The sequence below is a fragment of the Metopolophium dirhodum genome, chromosome 2, assembly GCF_019925205.1.
Source record: "Metopolophium dirhodum isolate CAU chromosome 2, ASM1992520v1, whole genome shotgun sequence".
In the NCBI taxonomy this organism is placed as follows: Eukaryota; Metazoa; Arthropoda; class Insecta; order Hemiptera; family Aphididae; genus Metopolophium; species Metopolophium dirhodum.
In genome coordinates this window covers 10473016-10492079 of record NC_083561.1, presented here as the reverse complement: position 1 = coordinate 10492079, position 19064 = coordinate 10473016, and the positions used below count along the sequence as shown (strand labels likewise).

Genomic DNA, 19064 nt, shown 5'->3' with positions numbered 1-19064 from the left:
ATATAATATCGAGTATATATTGTCGTATACGTATTTCGAACTATTACAAACAAATGAACGTAGATATTATAGGTACCATAGGAAAATTTGTCAATGATTCGACACACGCGACGGACATCCGTCTGCAGTCTTTGTTTTCAGTTGGAACGACCTCGGTGGATTTGCGATAGCGTGCCTGTTACTGTGGTCCGCGGACGGAAGGAAGCTGCAGTTCATCAAGCGACGGGCCTCACGTCTCGACCGTTGTCGTAAAACTTTTGAAAAAAATTGCTTGATCAGGACATTCTCCCGCTTCGTATAATCGTATGGCGAATACATCATCATCACGGTCACCATAGGTTTTTTAAATTGCTTAGTAGTCATTACATTTTTTTTCAGTTACCACTTTTACTAAGAAAATAGATATTTGTGGCGAAACCGAGATTTATTTTCAGGAGGGGGGGGGGGGGGAAAGGAGGAGTTATGAATTTGAAAACAATTTCATTTTCGGCAGGTGTTTGATGATGAGATGGTTAAGTTAGGTTTATGAGTAAAACATTTAAATTACAAATTAAATTGTTTAACCTTTTATTTACCTATAAACCTCCATACTTTCCATTACTCCATACTTTCATACTCCCCATTACCTCCACCTTGAAAAATTAGCAAATATAAAATACAGTGCTCTAGGTTTAATTGTGTATCTTGGTTTTTGTGTACCTCAGTTCACGGACAAATCGCTGTTACCTCTTTGTAAAATAACTTGACCTAAATGGGCAACTGAAAATTGCTGACTACTGGTTAGATTTGGCTCTTAAGTATATTTTTTAACGTAGCTTAAATTAATCTCTAAACACGATCTCTGAAATTTCATCGAAATCAATCGAGTAGTTTTTGAGTATTTAAGCTACAAATATATATTTGGTTTTAAGATATGATATAGTTTATTTAATTGAGGCCATGTAAATTTGACAATTTGATACATGCGTTTACCTCATCTGTACGAGTTACCGATGGCAACAATTTATAAATAAAACAAATTTCTATTTCCACCGTGAATCTAAAAATCTTTGTTTGAACTTTGAGGACCTCTTTAAAATGCGAACCAAAATTTCATATTCATAACTTCGGTGGTTCCGGCTACGGGATATGATGAATCAGTCAGGACTCAGGACAGGTTATTTTATAGGTATATACAATATAGATAATGCATGTTGGAAAATAATTTAGGCTCATAAGTCATAAGTCATATTAAATATTTAAATATACTTTATATTAACTCATAAGAAGTCAAAGTCTAATAATAATATTCACATTTATCTATCCAGTAAAGCAATTACATATAGGTACGTTACCTATATTGCATAATTTATACATTATATGAAGAGGGTACAACAGAAGCTTAGAATTAATCTATAAGAGTTTATATAGATAACATTTTTACAAGTTAGAGTTGACGAAGTTGAAAAAATAATTCAATTCAAATTCAATCTTAAAGAAAGAGGGAATATTAGTTCAAAAACAAATTTGTTTTGTAGTACATGTTTGGAAAAATGAGGTTAGAAATTTAAATTTTTCAGAAATTGGTGTTATAATAATAAGTCCTTTACTCCTTTATGCAGTAAAAAAAAAACACGAATCAAATTCAAGGTCATGCATTTGAATTATTTCATATTGCCTTTATCGTTGAACACGCCGTTTTTCAATTGGTTATAATTATATTTATGGTGACTTGTTTGAAATAATGTAAAACCAAAATATATTTTTGATTATGTTTTATTATATTGATTGATCGATGACCTACCACTTAGATACATCAATATATTAAAGTGTAAGCTAGTAATAGTAAAGATTCGAATATTGTTCATAAAAAAATTGCCTCCCCGTTGGATTATCAAAAACTTTCCGCTAGGAGCAACGGTTCCCGTCGGCGCATCGCCCCTACCTAAAAACACCACTGCAGTAGAGCAGCAGCTTATAAGTACAACTACTGACTGCGCGCTGATGTATTGTGTTGGGTATGTATCGTATTAAGTATTAGAGTATAATATAATATTATTCATTTAGTATCGCGTGGGCCGACCGCTGCCGACGTGTGTACATAGTTATTTGCAAATATTTATCCTACGTGACGTGCGTTATTATTATTGTTATTAAAACGACGACGACAATATATTATAATTTGTCGTGTCTGTGAAATAATGCGAATTCGTCTTCCCGCGAGGCCTCTGTAGCGACAATCTCCGCACTCTGCCGCATACCCACCGAACGATCGGTCTGCTGAAACCGCGGTCACCGTCACCGTTTCGAAAAACCGCGGTATGTTCGGTACACTGGTCGTGCACTTGTCGGCGGCGGCGTTGTTGTTTTACCGCTTTGGTTGTAACGGCCAGACGGCCGAAGTCGGCTCGCTGACGTCCCAGATCGGCGGTTACGCGGTATTCGAATGCCCGGCAGTACCGCAACCGCGGTACGACCACGACGGCGGTCTTCGCCGTCTTGTAGCCGTGCGTTGGACTAAAGACGTGAGTGCTCGCTTATTCTCACGATATTAGCAGCTGTTGCATTATCTGTGAATTTGCTGTAAAAACTTTAATGTAACTTTACTCTTCATTGTAAGTCGCAGCCGAAAATTTGGTAACCTAACATGTATGGCTGTATGCATATCGTATAATATAGCGGCTATATATGGCCATAATATAGGCACCTACACCAAAACCGATCGTTATTAATAGCGATGTCTTGTACATTGCACATTTACACTCAATATTACTCATATATAAGTAATTTTACTACGCTTGTAAGTTGTAATATTATAATACTAGTTAGTAATATTAGTACCTAATCGGGTATATTATAATATGTTAATCAATACCTAATATTATTGTTTATTATTAACGACGCGCACATATACACAACGACCGTATAAAAAGGATGGGGTGTGTATTAGACAATGCAATAAATTCCTAAAACCGTATCTATATTGAGGTTCTAAATTTTGAAGAGAAAGTTTTTTTATTGGGCTTGAATGGCTTTGTGAATTAAGAGGAGTGGAAAGGATGAAGATATGTCTACAAAATGCTGCAGGTAAGTCGAGGATATTTTTTAATACCTATACAGTTATCTTCTATACATATACAAATGGATACCTATATCTATCTCATGTCTGTATTTATATACATTCCAAAACGGCTGGACCTTGATTTTGATGAAATTGTTGGTATGTGTTTGAGTATAGTTCCTGGATGATTTAAATCCGGTAGGTGCTATTCGGGTTAGTGCTATGTCGGGGATTTTGAGATTTACGATGGAAATTGTTGTTTATAAATGGTTGCTGTTGGTTATAGGAGAAATAATTGGTAGAAATTTGTATGTTTTTTGTATATTAGTTGCCATTGGTTGAACGAGCAGATCAGGTACAAGCATACATAAAATCAAATTTACGGATTTAGGTAATGTGTAGACATTGTGGTAATTTACTACTAAGGTGACCGAGTTGCACTTATATAGCTGCTCATCGGCGTGTCTGCCATCCACCATAGATGGATTGCTTACTTTATATGCTGTCGCACATTGTCCCCGATCCGACGTAGGCGGATTGTCTACCTGGGTGGCTGAGTTGCACTTACCGCTGCAGCGAGTTATACCCAAAAGGAGTTGAACAATCACAATTTTTGAAATAGTTGTAATTTATTACAGACAATGAAGTGCGCCGCTATTTAATTATAAAAATTTGTGATTTCTTTTAAAAATTTTGTATAACAATGTACATTTCAGATTAGTATAATTTTTTAGTTATAAATTATAATATAATTGTATGAGAAGCAAACGCAACCGCCTATAGCAGTTTACGATTATGTTGAATTTATTATATTCTCTTCACAGGGGCAGACGGTATTTACGTGTTCAGAGGGTACGTTAACTACCGACGAACGGTACGACGGGCGGACTACCGTGGTAGAACCACCAGAGTTGAGCGATGTAGTCTCCATTGCAATTAACGTTTCTAGTCTTCGCGAATCAGACACAGGTGACTACGAGTGTCATGTAACTTACAGTGGCGATGCAGGTCCGCTGCAGCCGTCGTCGTCACGACCACCTTTACCGGCACTGTCATTGCCCCAGTCGAGCACAGACTCGACGATGAATGCTGTCGACAACGACATGGGTGGTACAGCAGGCGTACGGTTTAGACTCGATGTGCAAGGTGAGACTTAACAGTTCGTATATAATACGCCGTTTGTCAGCAAAAACAAGGTACACTGTTTAATTAAATTACCCATATTACTCAATATATACCTACTCTATACCTACATATTTTTTAAATTATGTTTACGGGACATGAAACTATACTATTGGATCATCAATCTGTCGCAGACAGAATTCTAAAATAATATGTATAGGTTACTGAAAAGTGCAGTGGCGTAATTAGGAATTTGGTTTTGGGGGGAGGGGGATATACGATTTTAGCAAACATGAATGGTCATTATCAATACTTTGATCAAAATGTTAACGGTAAAAAAAGTTTTGGGGGGATCCATCCCCCTAATCCCCCCCCCTAATTACGCCCCTGGAATAGTGAGTAATGTAGGCAACTGAGTTATAGAGTGTACCCAGTTTTCGCGGACACACAGTATACACCTAATTGTTAATTATTGATAACAGTAAGACTTTTTTGATATTTGACCTGAAAGAAAATAACTTAACTCCACTTAATCAGAATATAATATGTTGTAATAATGATTATTGGTTAGCTATTCATAATAATAAATGTGCATGGAGTTTAATTTTTTTCATGAATGTAAGTAGGTATTTATATACTATACAACTATACAAGTAAACTCAATATTTTTGTATAGTGTAGGTAGGTAGTGTTTTATTGTTCTTAACGTTTCAAAATTACATAGATCTTAATATGTCTGTAGCGTACCATACCTATTAATATACCCTAACTTTTTTTATGTCCGTTAAACCATTTTATTTATATTACGACATTTTTAATATTGATGTAATTATGTATAGTGTACATCACAGTGTATTCGTTATACATTAAGATAAACTATAAAAATTACAGTGTGTAAACAATAAACATTGTAAACTGAATCAATTGCTCAATATTGAACAGACATTTTAAAATTTATCCTTGATAAATAATAAAAATAGATCAAGAATGACAAAATTACTAATCGTAAAAACTGAAGTTACTATATATTAAGGTTTATGTCTTATACCCTATAGGTATTTTAAAGTTATTTAAATTACACAGGTAATTATTATACCTACCTGTGTAGCAATGTATGTGTTAACAATAAAGTTAAACTATTTGTTTGAATTATGCGTGAAGCATACAACCAACTAATAGGTACCTACTTTAAATAACAATAAATGATTCATAATACTTATTATAAACAAATAAAACTATTTTTATTTATTTTAGGAGGTACCTATCATTTTAAATGATTTAGAAAAATTGAGTTATGACACATAACAACTTATGATACATTGATTTGTAGATAATTATTATTAACTGCATACTTACCTACGTTTGTTTAATAAATAATTCCAAGTTATAAATAATTATTAATTGAGGCAATCATTCCATTCCAACAAATGATTTGCTGTAGTAGGTACCTACCTGTTAAATAGGAACAAAAACATTTATTTTAACTTAAACTAAATGACAATTTAAACTAATCGTTCAAATTTATCACAAAAATAAAGCTATTAGGTACCTACCTATTTTATTGAAGTAGGTATTAACTATTAAGGGGATTCGATACCGTGATTTTCTGTTTTTGTCTAACACACGCGCGTCATAGTATTTTAGACGTGTTTTTTGCCAAACATTCCAATTGATCTATTGAAGCAATAAGAATTCTGAAAATAGATTTGAATTTGTCGTCAAATCTACTTGAAATCGACTTTCCCACATGTTTGTAATTATCCCCCAAATTCCTAGAAATGTCATATTAAAAAAGAGTATTTAAAAATTGTCGTATTTTAATTTTTGGAGAAGTTAAAATCAAAAAATGAAAAATATGGAAAGTTGATTTCAAGTAGACTTGATGACAAATTCAAATCTGTTTTTAGAATTCTTAGCGATTCATTAGATCAATTAGTATGTTTGGGAAAAAGCACGTCCAAAATACTATGTCACGCGTGTGTTAGACAAAAACAGACAATCGAATCCTAACAGTTATATTATATATTAAGTACTCACAAATACTGAAATACCTACATAAATTATATTCAAATTTATAAATTATTATCTTATTAAGAACATTAATATGTGAATGTTTTGAAGCTTACATGTAAACAAAATCTCTATGGTGTTGTGTAAATGACTGATATAGTACCTAATATGAACGAATTCGGTACTGATGCTGTTTAAATTTATTTAGGAAATTGTTTCGTCAACTTCAACCATCATAATTATATTAAAATAATAATAATTTAGGCGTTAAAATACAATAATAATAATTTCTGACTTGCATTAATCCCAAAATAATATTGCCAAGCGAAAAAAACATTTATTGTTTACAAGACATTTCAATATAAAGATAAGAGTTTTGATTTTTAAATGATTTATTTCATTATGGGTAAGTACAATTCTAAATAATATGTTTTTAAGTGTTCTTTGACTGATTTAGTCATGTGTGACCTTGACTTACTGATAAAATTTAACATTGTTGGAGAATACGAGGTCAGCCTACCAGTAAATATTATTCAGGGTCCCTTTATTAATTATTTATTGGAGGTATTGTTGACAGGATGGACTATAATATGAAGAAGTGAGTCGAAGGACTTGTATGTACTAATCAAAAATATCCCACAAAAGTCTGTCAATAAAGCTAACACATTATTTACCGTGATACTATTTTATATTTGTTTATAGTACAAGTTACTTTTTAAATTAAACCCTTCCCTTTCATAACATATACTTAGGTTAGGTTTGCATAACTTAGATATTATTGGTATGGTCTTTATTAGAATTATAAATTGGCTGGATACCTACCTACCTACTTACAAGTTCTATGCTAATTATATAAACTTTGTAATAGGTTCTTAACACAATAAAATTGTCTAGGGTTTTATTATGTAGGTATCATTTAACAAAAATGCTACTACAATATTTATATGAATTACCATTTTTAAAGTGTGATATTCAAATATGAATAATAATATAATAATAACGACAATAACCTTTTCCACTAAAATTAAATTAATGCTTCCGTATACTGCGTTTGATATTTTCTACCTACATAGCTACATAATAGTAAAAACAGAATATCTGAATATATTTATTAAAACATAGATTTTAATAATAAATTAGGTTATTTCAATATAGGTAGGTATAGTACATATTATATTTTTCACATGGTTTAATGATAAAAAAACAAACCTTATATAAATATGAATAATAGGTAGGTGTAGGTATTTAAAAGTTATAATAACAATACTATTTGAATAATTAAATATTTTTAGAATGTTTATATATTAGTTGACTACTATGACTTGAACAAAATATATATTATTGGTTATCGCACTTGTATTTTTGACGTATAATTTTTAATTGAAAAGTCAATACAATATATTACCTACTTTGTTTTATAATATCATACTGATTTCATTCGCATGTAAATATGTCCTAGGTATTTATATGTGAAAAATTGGCTGACCAGTGACGAGGTTTTTGTATGATTAACAAGACATTAAATATTTTGTAAGACCCTCCAATGTGCCAATATTATTTTGTAGAACTTTAATGTCTGGTTGTAATGGTTGGATAAACAATTACTAAACATCATATAATATGATATTATATTGGCGTTCGCAGGATTTTTTTCACGGGTTGTGCAAAATAATTTTGTTAGACATATCTTTTCCTCGGACACTATACAGCCATTATACAGAATAAATATTTGTTACAACTTACAATTTAAGTAAAGATAAAGTTTAGATTCTGAACATATACAGCGATAATCGGTTTTACAGTGGTGTATGTATGGTTTAAGGTTCTGTCATCACAGTTTGACTCTTGGTATACTTTTGGGGGTCAAAAGTAAAAACTGTCCAGTACTTATCGTGTAATAATCGAGGAAAAATCAAATAACGGGAATATTTACGCAACACCGAACAAAATCAATTTTACCGAATAACCGATATCCGTTTAAATATCTAATTTTGTCCAAACTTAAAATAACTATAAAATTGTGTTTCTATAATTTTGGATTTTTTGGTTCCAGTATGAAAATATTTTCATACATTTTTAACTGCAAAACAATAAGTAAATTTCAATATGATAAATTTTATCGGAATTTTAACTTTAAATGCTTATAACATCTTGCCTATGTATTTTTTATATTTTTAAACTGATATTGTAATGACATGCTAGGAGCCTTGTACCTATTCAATTTTTAAGTTTTTAACCCAACGAATAAAATGTTATTGATATATAAGAAAAAAACAAAAAAAAATTAAAATTGATAACGTCTGGAAACAGTTCAACACGAGTCAAAATATTTTGAAAATTTTATCAAGTAGGCATAGAAAATGATAAAATAAATATATAGTGTAAAAACTAAATATCATTAAAGTATCTAGGTTATTCGTTTTTGAATTATAACCAAATAAGAAAATCGCTCCATGAAAAATCGAGTGAATATACAATGTTGTAAAAAGTTGAACTTCAAACGATCATAAAAATTTAATTTAACTCTGATAGACATTTTTTTTTTGTTTTAGCTTGACAAACTTATGAGGAATCTTATATTAATTTTTCAAATTTTAAATATAAAAAGAAAAAGTTTCATGAATTTCAGTTAGAAGACTTAAAACAATTTTAAAATTTTACGAATTTGGTTGAAATTTAAACTTCAGACGCTCATATAAAATTATTGTGGATTTACAAATTTCAGTATTTCACCAACTAGATTCACTTTTCTACCGGAAAAGATACTGATAAGCTGAAAATCAAAGCATTATTTTGACTATACTTATCGTGTACACAGACACAAATAGAAAAAAAAAACACACATCATTGTTATGGGGAAACAAAATATAATTGTTTGTCATCCCCATGTGCTGCTTTAGTTCTTTCTACATAATATTTTACTTCCATAAATTCCCGAGTTTTTAATTGATGTTTGTGGGTTTTTCCTCTCTCGCCCAATGTTCACTAAGTAAGCATCACTTGTATTTTCTCTCTGTACATTATTGTCATTCTTTTATATGCGCCGTCCATGTGTTAATAGAGCTAAGGCTAGTTTGGTACATTTTTGATTTTTCCTTCATGAGGTGACACACATGACTGCTATTAATTTACTTATTATGGGTAGGTTTTGCTGTAGTTACGCATTGAAATTTAACGAAATATCTCCCACGATCCCCTCTATACAGTATTATACAGGTATCCACACGAATTTTCTCAGTGACGCTCTAAGTATTTCCTTGTAAGAAATTAAATAATAAATATATTTAAAAAGTATCACAATTTTCAAAAACAGATTACTTACAGTGTGGTTGCTGTTAATCATTGTTATATATAGAATGCAATTTGTGTTTTTTACTAAAGTATATTATGCGGCGAGATACAGGTGGAGACGTGATGAGTATACCCCCGATCAACCAAACCAGGATGGAACACGAGTCCGTTCATTTCAGTTGCGTGAAAGAAGATCCCGAGTTCGTCGTCCAATGGTATAAAGATGGCGTGCCACTGGACGATTTGCCATTCTTGAATAGTAGATTTCTTGTGACTCCAGAAGGTTCGTTAGACATCTATGATGCAGCATTGAACGACAATGGTTTTTATTCGTGCCGCATAGTATCAGCAAAGGGAACACTGTCTGCTGGTGCCTTTCTCAATGTTCAGTGTAAGTGTTTAATCAAGTACCTATTGATTAAATCAATATTTTGGTGTCATAAATACCCCTCAAATAATTTCCAAGCCTATAAAAAAAAATTCACATTTGGCGAATAGACATTAATGTAATATTATTGTTTTATAGCGTATAATATTGGAACGATTTTTATTAAATAAGATTCTATTTCTTTATTTTTGGGTTTTTGGAATCGACAGACCAGCGTGTTCCACCCCGTCTCATCAAATATTTTATGTAAGAGATTTAATGCCGTATTCATATAGTCGATGCTTAAAAATAAGTATTGCTTAACCCAATTTTGATAGTTAAAAAAAAAAAATTGTGATATTAACTAAAAGCAATGCTTAAGGTACCTAGGTCTCGACCAACCTTAATTTAAGTAATAATTCTTTTCTTAAGCCAAAGTCTCGTTTATGATCTTATTTAAGTCATAAGTATATATCTAATATGTCAAATATTGTCAATATTATATACAGCTTAATCATGATACTACGCCTTTTTCAGACAAAGCGAAAGTCGTCTATTCACCAGCTGAAGTTTTTCTTGCTTACGGTAAGCCCGGTACCTTGGATTGTCACTTCCATTCCAACCCACCGCTGACGAAAATAAGATGGGAAAAAGACGGGTTCTTGTTCGACACGTACAACGTGCCCGGAGTTTACCACAGGCTAAACGGCTCTCTTTACTTTGATCGGGTACGAATCGATTTATATGCTTATATATTATGTACACTATATGTCCCAAAAATCTCATATCACCCCCAAACATCTCATTGACCTTGAAATATTTGAATTTTAAAGTTTTCGATATAATTGTATCTATGAACATTTTAACTTAAGAGCGTAGGTAAATTTCTTTATTCTTATAATAGACAACAGTTGAAAAAAGTTCTTTTATATTTAGATATACCTACTTATTACTTATTAGTCACGTAAATAATTAGGGTGATACGGAACTGTTGGAACAAACTGTATTTTTATATTTATATGATAAGTCATAACTTTACAAGTACCTATACCGATTTTGAAATATTATAATATGTAATACGTGTAAGTGTGTAAGTACATATAGGTACCTAATATGTTATAGGATTTTAACTTGTTTGTTTATTATTGTATTATAATTATATGCACATTGCACGTTATAGGTAGAGAAAGAACACGGTGGTAAATACACGTGCACGCCATTCAATGAGTTGGGAACTGAAGGGGCATCTACGCCAATGGACGTGATCGTCCAGCATCCACCGAAATTAATTGTTGTACCGAAAGTGTTGTACTTCCGTAAACTCGGAGATAACATCACAATGCCATGTGAAGCAGAGAATTTCGACAACAGAGGTCCGGCGATTGTTTGGCAGAAGGTATTACACATAATGCATAATATCATATGGTTTTATTTTCATTTCGTTATCATAAGTTAGTGTTTGCGCAACTCAGAGATTCGAGGGCCGCTTAAATGGTTGACCCTATATTAGCCTCCCCTACATTGTCCGTCCAGACATCACATTCAATGTCTCATCAATAGCACATGGTCTTATCCTAAAAAACGCAACGGCCATCAGGCATCGGTGTGCAAAAAACTAGTTAACCTTAAGTCCTTAACAAATTGCATATCATCGTATCTATGCGTATAGTATCATTTTTTACTAACCAATAATCTATTTTAGTGGCTTGGCGTGGCGCATTGTTTTTGCTCCCAGTCGCACAATACGACTAAGAGTAAATAATGCTACTAGCTGCTCCCGGATAGGTGACCACCCGGGTTCTTAGTAGTTAAAAGTTTTAACTTAAAACCTTGCCACACACATATATGTTGCTTACCTACCGTATTAACCGTGCCAACCTTACCAACCGCAGTTCATAACCCCCACAACAGCTAATGGCCATAGACGCCGGACTTAATAAAAAAAATCTATTTTAATATGTTATCTTTAAGGGAGACTCGTTTGATTTGTTGTTCATGTAACCATGGTTGACTACATTAACTTGCATAATTGTTAACGCTTATTCGTAATTCATAAATACCTATATTATAATAAATGTTATAATTCTTTAATATTGAGTTTGAATATCAATTCTTTGTCTACGCAAGTGCTTCGCATTAACTGAAGTCTGCAGTACTTACATAGGTGTAAATAAGGGGAGGGCTTGGGTGGGCTTCAGCCCCCTCAGAATTTCTTAACCCCTTATACATTTCATTAATTATTTATTTATTAAAAAAATGCTAGAGCTGAAGCCCCCCTAACTTTAAGGTCTAGTTACGCCTATGGCAGTACACATATTATATTATAATAATAAGTGCGTATTATTGTGCGACAACAATTATTATAATCTACCTATGTCCAATATATTACTATCATTATTATTTAAATAAAGAAATAACAAAAACTATTAAAATTTTAATTATTTATATTATTTGTATATACCTACCTATTTATAGGCGGACGGTAAGAGTTTATTTTATCCTCGAGTGACAGTCACTGGCGGTAATCTAACTCTGACTGGTGTGAGGAGTGAAGACAGAGGTGTCTATAGATGTGTGGCATCCAACATCGCAGCTACTATTTCGGTGGAAACAGAGTTGATCGTCGAGGAAAACTTATTCCACCGTAAACATTTCGATTTACACGTAAATGCAACTAACAAGAATATCGTGGCTTACTGGAAACGACCATATTCATTCTGCACTGTATGGTTAGTAATACTTGTTGTATTATAGACTACTAAACACTATAGTTTTCTAACCGTACCTATGTGTCAAGAGTTTGAGACCCAATCTTGGATAGAACATTTTTTTTATGATAATATGATATATTTATTAATTTATGTTCATAAATCATAAACATATATCAAAACTTAATACATAATACATTTATAGTATAATATAGCAGGAGGGGGGGGGGGGGCAGCGATAAGATAGTTGCGAGCTGCACAGTATAATGAAAAAATATGTAAGAGCCAAGATCAGAAAAAAAAAGGTTCTCAATTTATTATCATACCTAAATATGATAAAATATTAAATTAAATAAAATGTAGAATGCGAAACAATAATACATATAAAAACGTATAATAATGTCAGTTTAAATTTTGTATGGGATAATAATTATATCATTTATATCTTCATATAATACCTGGCTATTATTATATCAGTAAAAATGTTTTGCGTCACGGTAAGACGCGAGCAGCATGAGTCAATATGGGCTATGACGCGAGCCGCGGTTTGGCCACCCCTGAATTATTTTGTAGCTATATATAAATATATTATACTTCTCGGCTACCATATACCTAGCAGTATAATTTTTACTTTAAAAATGTTTCTAAAATTACACAAATAGGTACAATTAATATTCTGTTGTTACATCGAATACTGTACCTACAATAACTGTACGTTATCCAATTATACAAATATCATTTTCTAATTAGATATTAGGTATTTACATTTTATTTATTTTTTATTTAATGTGTAGATAAAAATGTTTGGGCTCGGTAAAAATATTGAACATTTAATACAAGTTCCCACATAAGTTGTTAATTTAGCAATTAAAAATATTGGAAATACATAGGCACAATTTTTTTTATAAGTTTTTGATACTCAGATTTTGATACAATTCATTAAACCTACCTACTTATCAAGTTATTTTATAGTAATTAGTAACTAAATAATTTATAAAATTTTCAATTTTAATAGCTAATGCTTGAAAACTTTATACGATAAGGTGTTCTTATAAAAATCTAAAAGTTGTAAAAATACACATGCACAAATAAAATATTTTATGTGTATAGTGTATTGGATATTGCTATATTAGTATAACTTGGTTGGAATCTTATATACGCGACGACTTCATATATAATAATAAATAATAATATATTGTAATAAATCAAGTACCGACAAAGACACGACGCGGCCTTTAATATATTATTGTTGATTTATATACGGCGTCGTTGTAGGAGTAGAGACACGAGCTCGGCATCGTCGAACTGGAACGCAACAGCGACGTCCAGCGACGGGAAAGCGATTCTATGGAATTTAAACACTGGCGGGGAATACGAGATAATGGTGACGTGCCGGGACGAGATGAGCGGTGAATCTATGTTCAGCAAGTCCATACTAACAAGTCGCTCGAAAGGTATAGGTATAAGTGTTTTTACAAATTACCTTCTATATCACACGAAATCGTCGCCTAAGAACCATCATTGACAATCTCAAAAATTCAAATATGTGTTTTATTTTTATATATCAATAGATTCATATTTTGGAGACGTGTGAGACCAAGTGATTAGTTTTGATGTTTAACCGTTAGGTCCACTGTGAAAATTCCAAATGTCATCATGGCCTATCTAATATCGTTTGTTATTAGTGGTATCATGGCCTATCTAAAAATGTTATTAGTGGTATCATGGTCTATCTAAAATTGGGTATTATACTTAAAAGTCCGGTAAAAATGTTAAAAGTTTTAAAATATTAAAATTTATATTAATTATACTACATTAAAAATATTACATAAATTATATTTTCTTAAATGAAAAAATTAAATAAAAACTCTTCGACGCCTAAAATAGTAACACAGAGTTTTTAATGCGTGATGTTTAATGTTGTTAATGAATTCTTATAAATATTTCAAAAATACAATAATTATAAAAATAATAATATATAAATATGTTCAATGACATATTCAATAAATCAATGTTTATGACAAATCTGATTGGAATTTACACAGTAATAATACAATAAAAATTAAAAATATTAGGTACATACATTATGAGATAAAAGTCTGCGAATAAAAGTATATATATGATAAAAAAGGTGGGTAAGTGGATGTCGCTCTGCTGTACAGTATGTTACAAGTGGGTCACTGTAATGGATGGTGTTAAATTTGAATTCAATGATATAATATCATTGTATAAGAAAAACGATTCTGAGCGAAAACGGTCCGTCAGCCTATGATATTACCAAGTGTATTTGATGATATTATTGTGAATAAAGTAATTTATAAATAACCTATTAATGTGGAACCTTGTTTTAAATTTTTAATTCTTAGCTACAAAAGTTGAACATTTTATAAATTTTTGACTACAAAATAATTATTACATTTTAAATTTGATAAATTTTGTCAACATTTGAACTTTAAATGCTTATAAAAAAAATTGTGCGTATGTATTTTCAATATTTTTCAACTGCTATTGTAACAATATATCAGGAGCCTTGCATTAAATTTTCACGCTTTTCGACCCAACAAATAAAACTTTAATGATATTTATAAAAAAAAAAAACTAAAAAAATTGAAAACAGACAATGTCCGTACACAGCTCAAAAAGTGTCAAATTATTTTCAAAATGATATCGTGTATAGAAAATGCTAATATAAACATTCAGTGAAATTTTTCTTTTTAAATCTAAGATTCGAAAATGTAATATAAGATTACTTATAAGTTTGTCTACCTTTATCAAAAAAAAAAATTTCTACAAGAAACTTAAATTAAATTTTTATGAGCGTCTGAAATTTATATTTTTACAACATTTGATATTCACTCGATTTCTCATGTAACAATTTTATTATTTTATTGTAATTAAAAAACGAATGACTGTAGATACTTGAAAATTTCACTGAATGTTTATATTAGCATTTTCTATACACCATAACATTTTGAAAATATTTTGACTCTTTTCGAGCTGTTTACGGACATTGTCAGTTTTCAATTTTTTTAGTTTTTTTTTGTATAAATATCAATAAGATTTTATTTGTTGGGTAAAAAAGCGTGAAAATTTAATATAAGGCTCCTGATATATCGTTCTAATAGCAGTTGAAAAATATTAAAAATACATAGGCACAATTTTTTTTATAAGCATTTAAAGTTCAAATTTTGACAACATTTATCAAATTTATAATTTATTATTATTTTGTAGTTAAAAATGTATAAAATGTTCAACTTTTGTAGCTGAGGATGTAAAATTTAAAACAAGGTTCCACGTAAATAAGTAAATATATAAATTACTTTATTCACAATAATATCATCAAATACACTTAGTAATATCATAGGCTGACTGACCGTTTTCGCTCAGAATCGTTTTTCTTATACAATGGTATTATATCATTGAATTCAAATTTAACACCATCCATTACAGTGACCCACTTGTCACCTACTGTATAGCAGAGTGACATCCACTTACCCACCTTTTTATAGGGACCTAAATAAATAGGGAACTGCGTATAATTGTTGATATCGATAAGCTTCGTTTAGTCGAATACGGTGTAATAATTTGGTACTACAGAATTTAGTACATACAAATAAAAATTGTTTGCAGGGTTTCGTCTTTTATGTTAATTAAATGGCTGATTATAAAAATGAAATTATATATTTTTTAATTTGTCCAGGGAGAGGCTGTGTGAGATTTTTGAAAATCTAAAAGAGGCGTTGAGTAAAAAAAGGTTGGGAATCACTCATATAAAGCTACAATTAATCTACTATATTTACCTTCAATTTTCAAATCTTCTAAGAAAGTAGGTTTAGAAGGATTTAAATTGCTACGTTGCTTTTGTATAACGCGTTTAACAGAACTTTCGTTTGGTATATTTATTAAAACTTCATTCGGAAGATCACTAACCCCCTCAGCAAAAATCTGACTAGGTTTATCGCTAGATATTTTAGCATGATTTTTTTATCTTGTGTTTAAATTTGTCTACTTCCAATGTAGTATGATTGCCAGCATGATTATGTTCTATTACTAATTTTGTTATAGAAATGTCTTTTGGTGTACATAATACTGAAGGACACTTATATTTCTTCTTCAAGCTACATTTCCATCGTACACTCTTGGTTAATTTATGTTGAATCGTATACGAGAATCAAACGTACACTATTTTATTTATACTTTATAGTATTACTTTTTGTTTTAAATTTTAAAGATTTCACACATTTTTACTAAAAAAAAATTATTGAATTTAAAAACACTAAGGATTTCACAGACATGGATGACCGATGACACAGATTGAGCGTTTGTTGTTAACCAAACTATTATCCACAGAAATTCACTTTTAAAATTAAAGAAAGATAAGTAAAGATAAATAATGAGTGTAATAAACTTGTAATTTACGACTTTCCAAACAAAGTGATAATCTATAATATATAATATAGTATGGTTAGTCGGTTGGACCTAAGCAAATATTAAGTGACTTAATTTAATAATTATTAAATTTGGGACTTTTATTCTCGGACTTTTGTTCAGGGATTCCTAAAATTGTTATCAGTGGTATCATGGCCAATCTAAAAATATCGGAACTCCCACTAATAATAGAGAGCCGTCAGCAACCAAAGGCTCGATGAAATTAGTATTACTAATATTATTATTGACAATAAGATGAAACGTTTTATAGTTAATTAATGTCAAAAGGTATAACAACATTCAAAATTCCTAACATAAAACACTTTTTTGTTCACCCTGAAAAGTTGGGAAACTGAGATTGGCCATGATGGTTCTTAGGCGACGAAATGTTATATTGGCTACATTTCTGTAGTGGTTGATACTGAATTTACATGATAAAATGTTTAAAAAGGTAGCAATCGGTGAAATTTACATGCGCCCGTAGGCCGTAGGTACTAAATCTATACGACTATTTAAGTCTGTATTTAAAAATGAATGTACTTTTGAACGAGGTTTTTACTTTATATAGACTTGGAAACTATAAAACCAATTGATATCAAGTTATATATTCTCCGACACCTGGGGAGTGTTTATAGTACCTTAATAGGTTGCTAAAAGGTGGCTCACCCGTGAATTTCGATTTTGATCATAAAAATTGTACATTTTTTTGTGTATTTATGGGTTTGACATTCACATTATGGTTATTGTCCAAATGTTTATAGGTTATAGATTTAAGCTAGTCGTCTAATGTTGACGAACAATTCAGAAATTATGCAAAATAGCTTGAACCACGTTCGAAATTATACTGAGTGCTATTTCCAATCTGACACAGGCAGATATACTCATCTCGTTTGAATTATCGGTTCACAAAGTGAGGTACTAATCCGGTTAAAATAAACATTTAACTTTGGAATAATTTGCATAGAGCTGAAAATTGGTACACACCTTAGGATAACTCATCCTATGGTTTATATCAATTTTCAGCTATATGCGAATTATTCCGAAATAAACTTTTTTTTTGTCTATTTGACCGGACAATACGCCGTGCCAATTTTTTATGAACTGAGATATGTACTGAGTTTATCTAGATAAATATTCTATTATCTTTTATCTTATCTAGATAAATAGAGAAAATTCATTTAATTTATAGGTAGACAATTAAGTAATTTATTAAGTAGGTAGTATTTACTAATAACTATCGACATTCTCGATAACATACTATTAAGTTATTCTATATTGGTTAGGTATATAAAAATTTATCCGATAATATATCTAAATAAAAAAAAAATTTCATCTTTATCTAGATAAAATTATATTTATCTCGGCTCAACACTGCAGTATACACTAAACTATATTTGTTTATTTTTTTCCGGACGAAATCAGGTTAAACAGCTATGTATTATCTAGGTAGTTCGTACTTCGTAGATATATTAAAAGATTATATTATAAATCATGGACATATCCATTTAAATTTTAATATTTCATTAGAAATAGACAACTCTAAGCTCTAAAAGGAATAAAGTTTATCAAATTTCAAAGCACTCCAGAAAAAATTATCGTTAGGGTAAAAATAAAGTTAATTGTATTCTTTTTCATTTAAAAATATAGGTTCCGGTCCCTTTACTATATAGTAATATAATAAAATGTAATTAATATTTTGCAATTTCCCTTTTTTCTATAAAACGATTGTTGTTATTATTATATTCGTAGAATCCATCGGCCGATCGACTGATGAGTTGCGTGAAAAATCTTCGAGTCTCGTCGTTGACAGCCTGCACCCATTCGACATTCGAGTTGAACGCTCTGGTACCGGTTACAATGTATCGTGGACGATGGATAAGTCCAGCGTTGAACATCGCGTCAAGCGGTACGTGGTGAAGTGGTACGATGCACGCGATGGCTCAGAACTGGGGTCGGCGTCAACCGCGGCCAACAAAAGATACATAGGTAGGTGAGATTCGACGCATAGGTAATATATCTATCAGATTTCCTACCATTATTTGACACTTTTAAAGCATAAATATATAACGCCGTGAACAAATATTATTAAAAGGTGCAA

At 31.0% G+C, this 19064-nt stretch overlaps 1 protein-coding gene across 1 annotated transcript in view; it reads left to right on the top strand.

Moving 5' to 3' along the window:
• The first annotated feature begins 1999 nt into the window (after positions 1-1999).
• LOC132939008 (protein borderless) overlaps positions 2000-19064 on the top strand; it is a 29019-nt gene continuing 11954 nt past the window's right edge. The window contains exons 1-8 of the mRNA XM_061006004.1: positions 2000-2504; positions 3865-4186; positions 9576-9854; positions 10368-10558; positions 11011-11226; positions 12306-12559; positions 13814-13992; positions 18716-18952. Of these exons, the coding sequence (XP_060861987.1) occupies positions 2301-2504; positions 3865-4186; positions 9576-9854; positions 10368-10558; positions 11011-11226; positions 12306-12559; positions 13814-13992; positions 18716-18952 (1882 nt within the window). The 5' untranslated portion in view covers positions 2000-2300. The remainder of the gene's footprint in view (positions 2505-3864; positions 4187-9575; positions 9855-10367; positions 10559-11010; positions 11227-12305; positions 12560-13813; positions 13993-18715; positions 18953-19064) is intronic.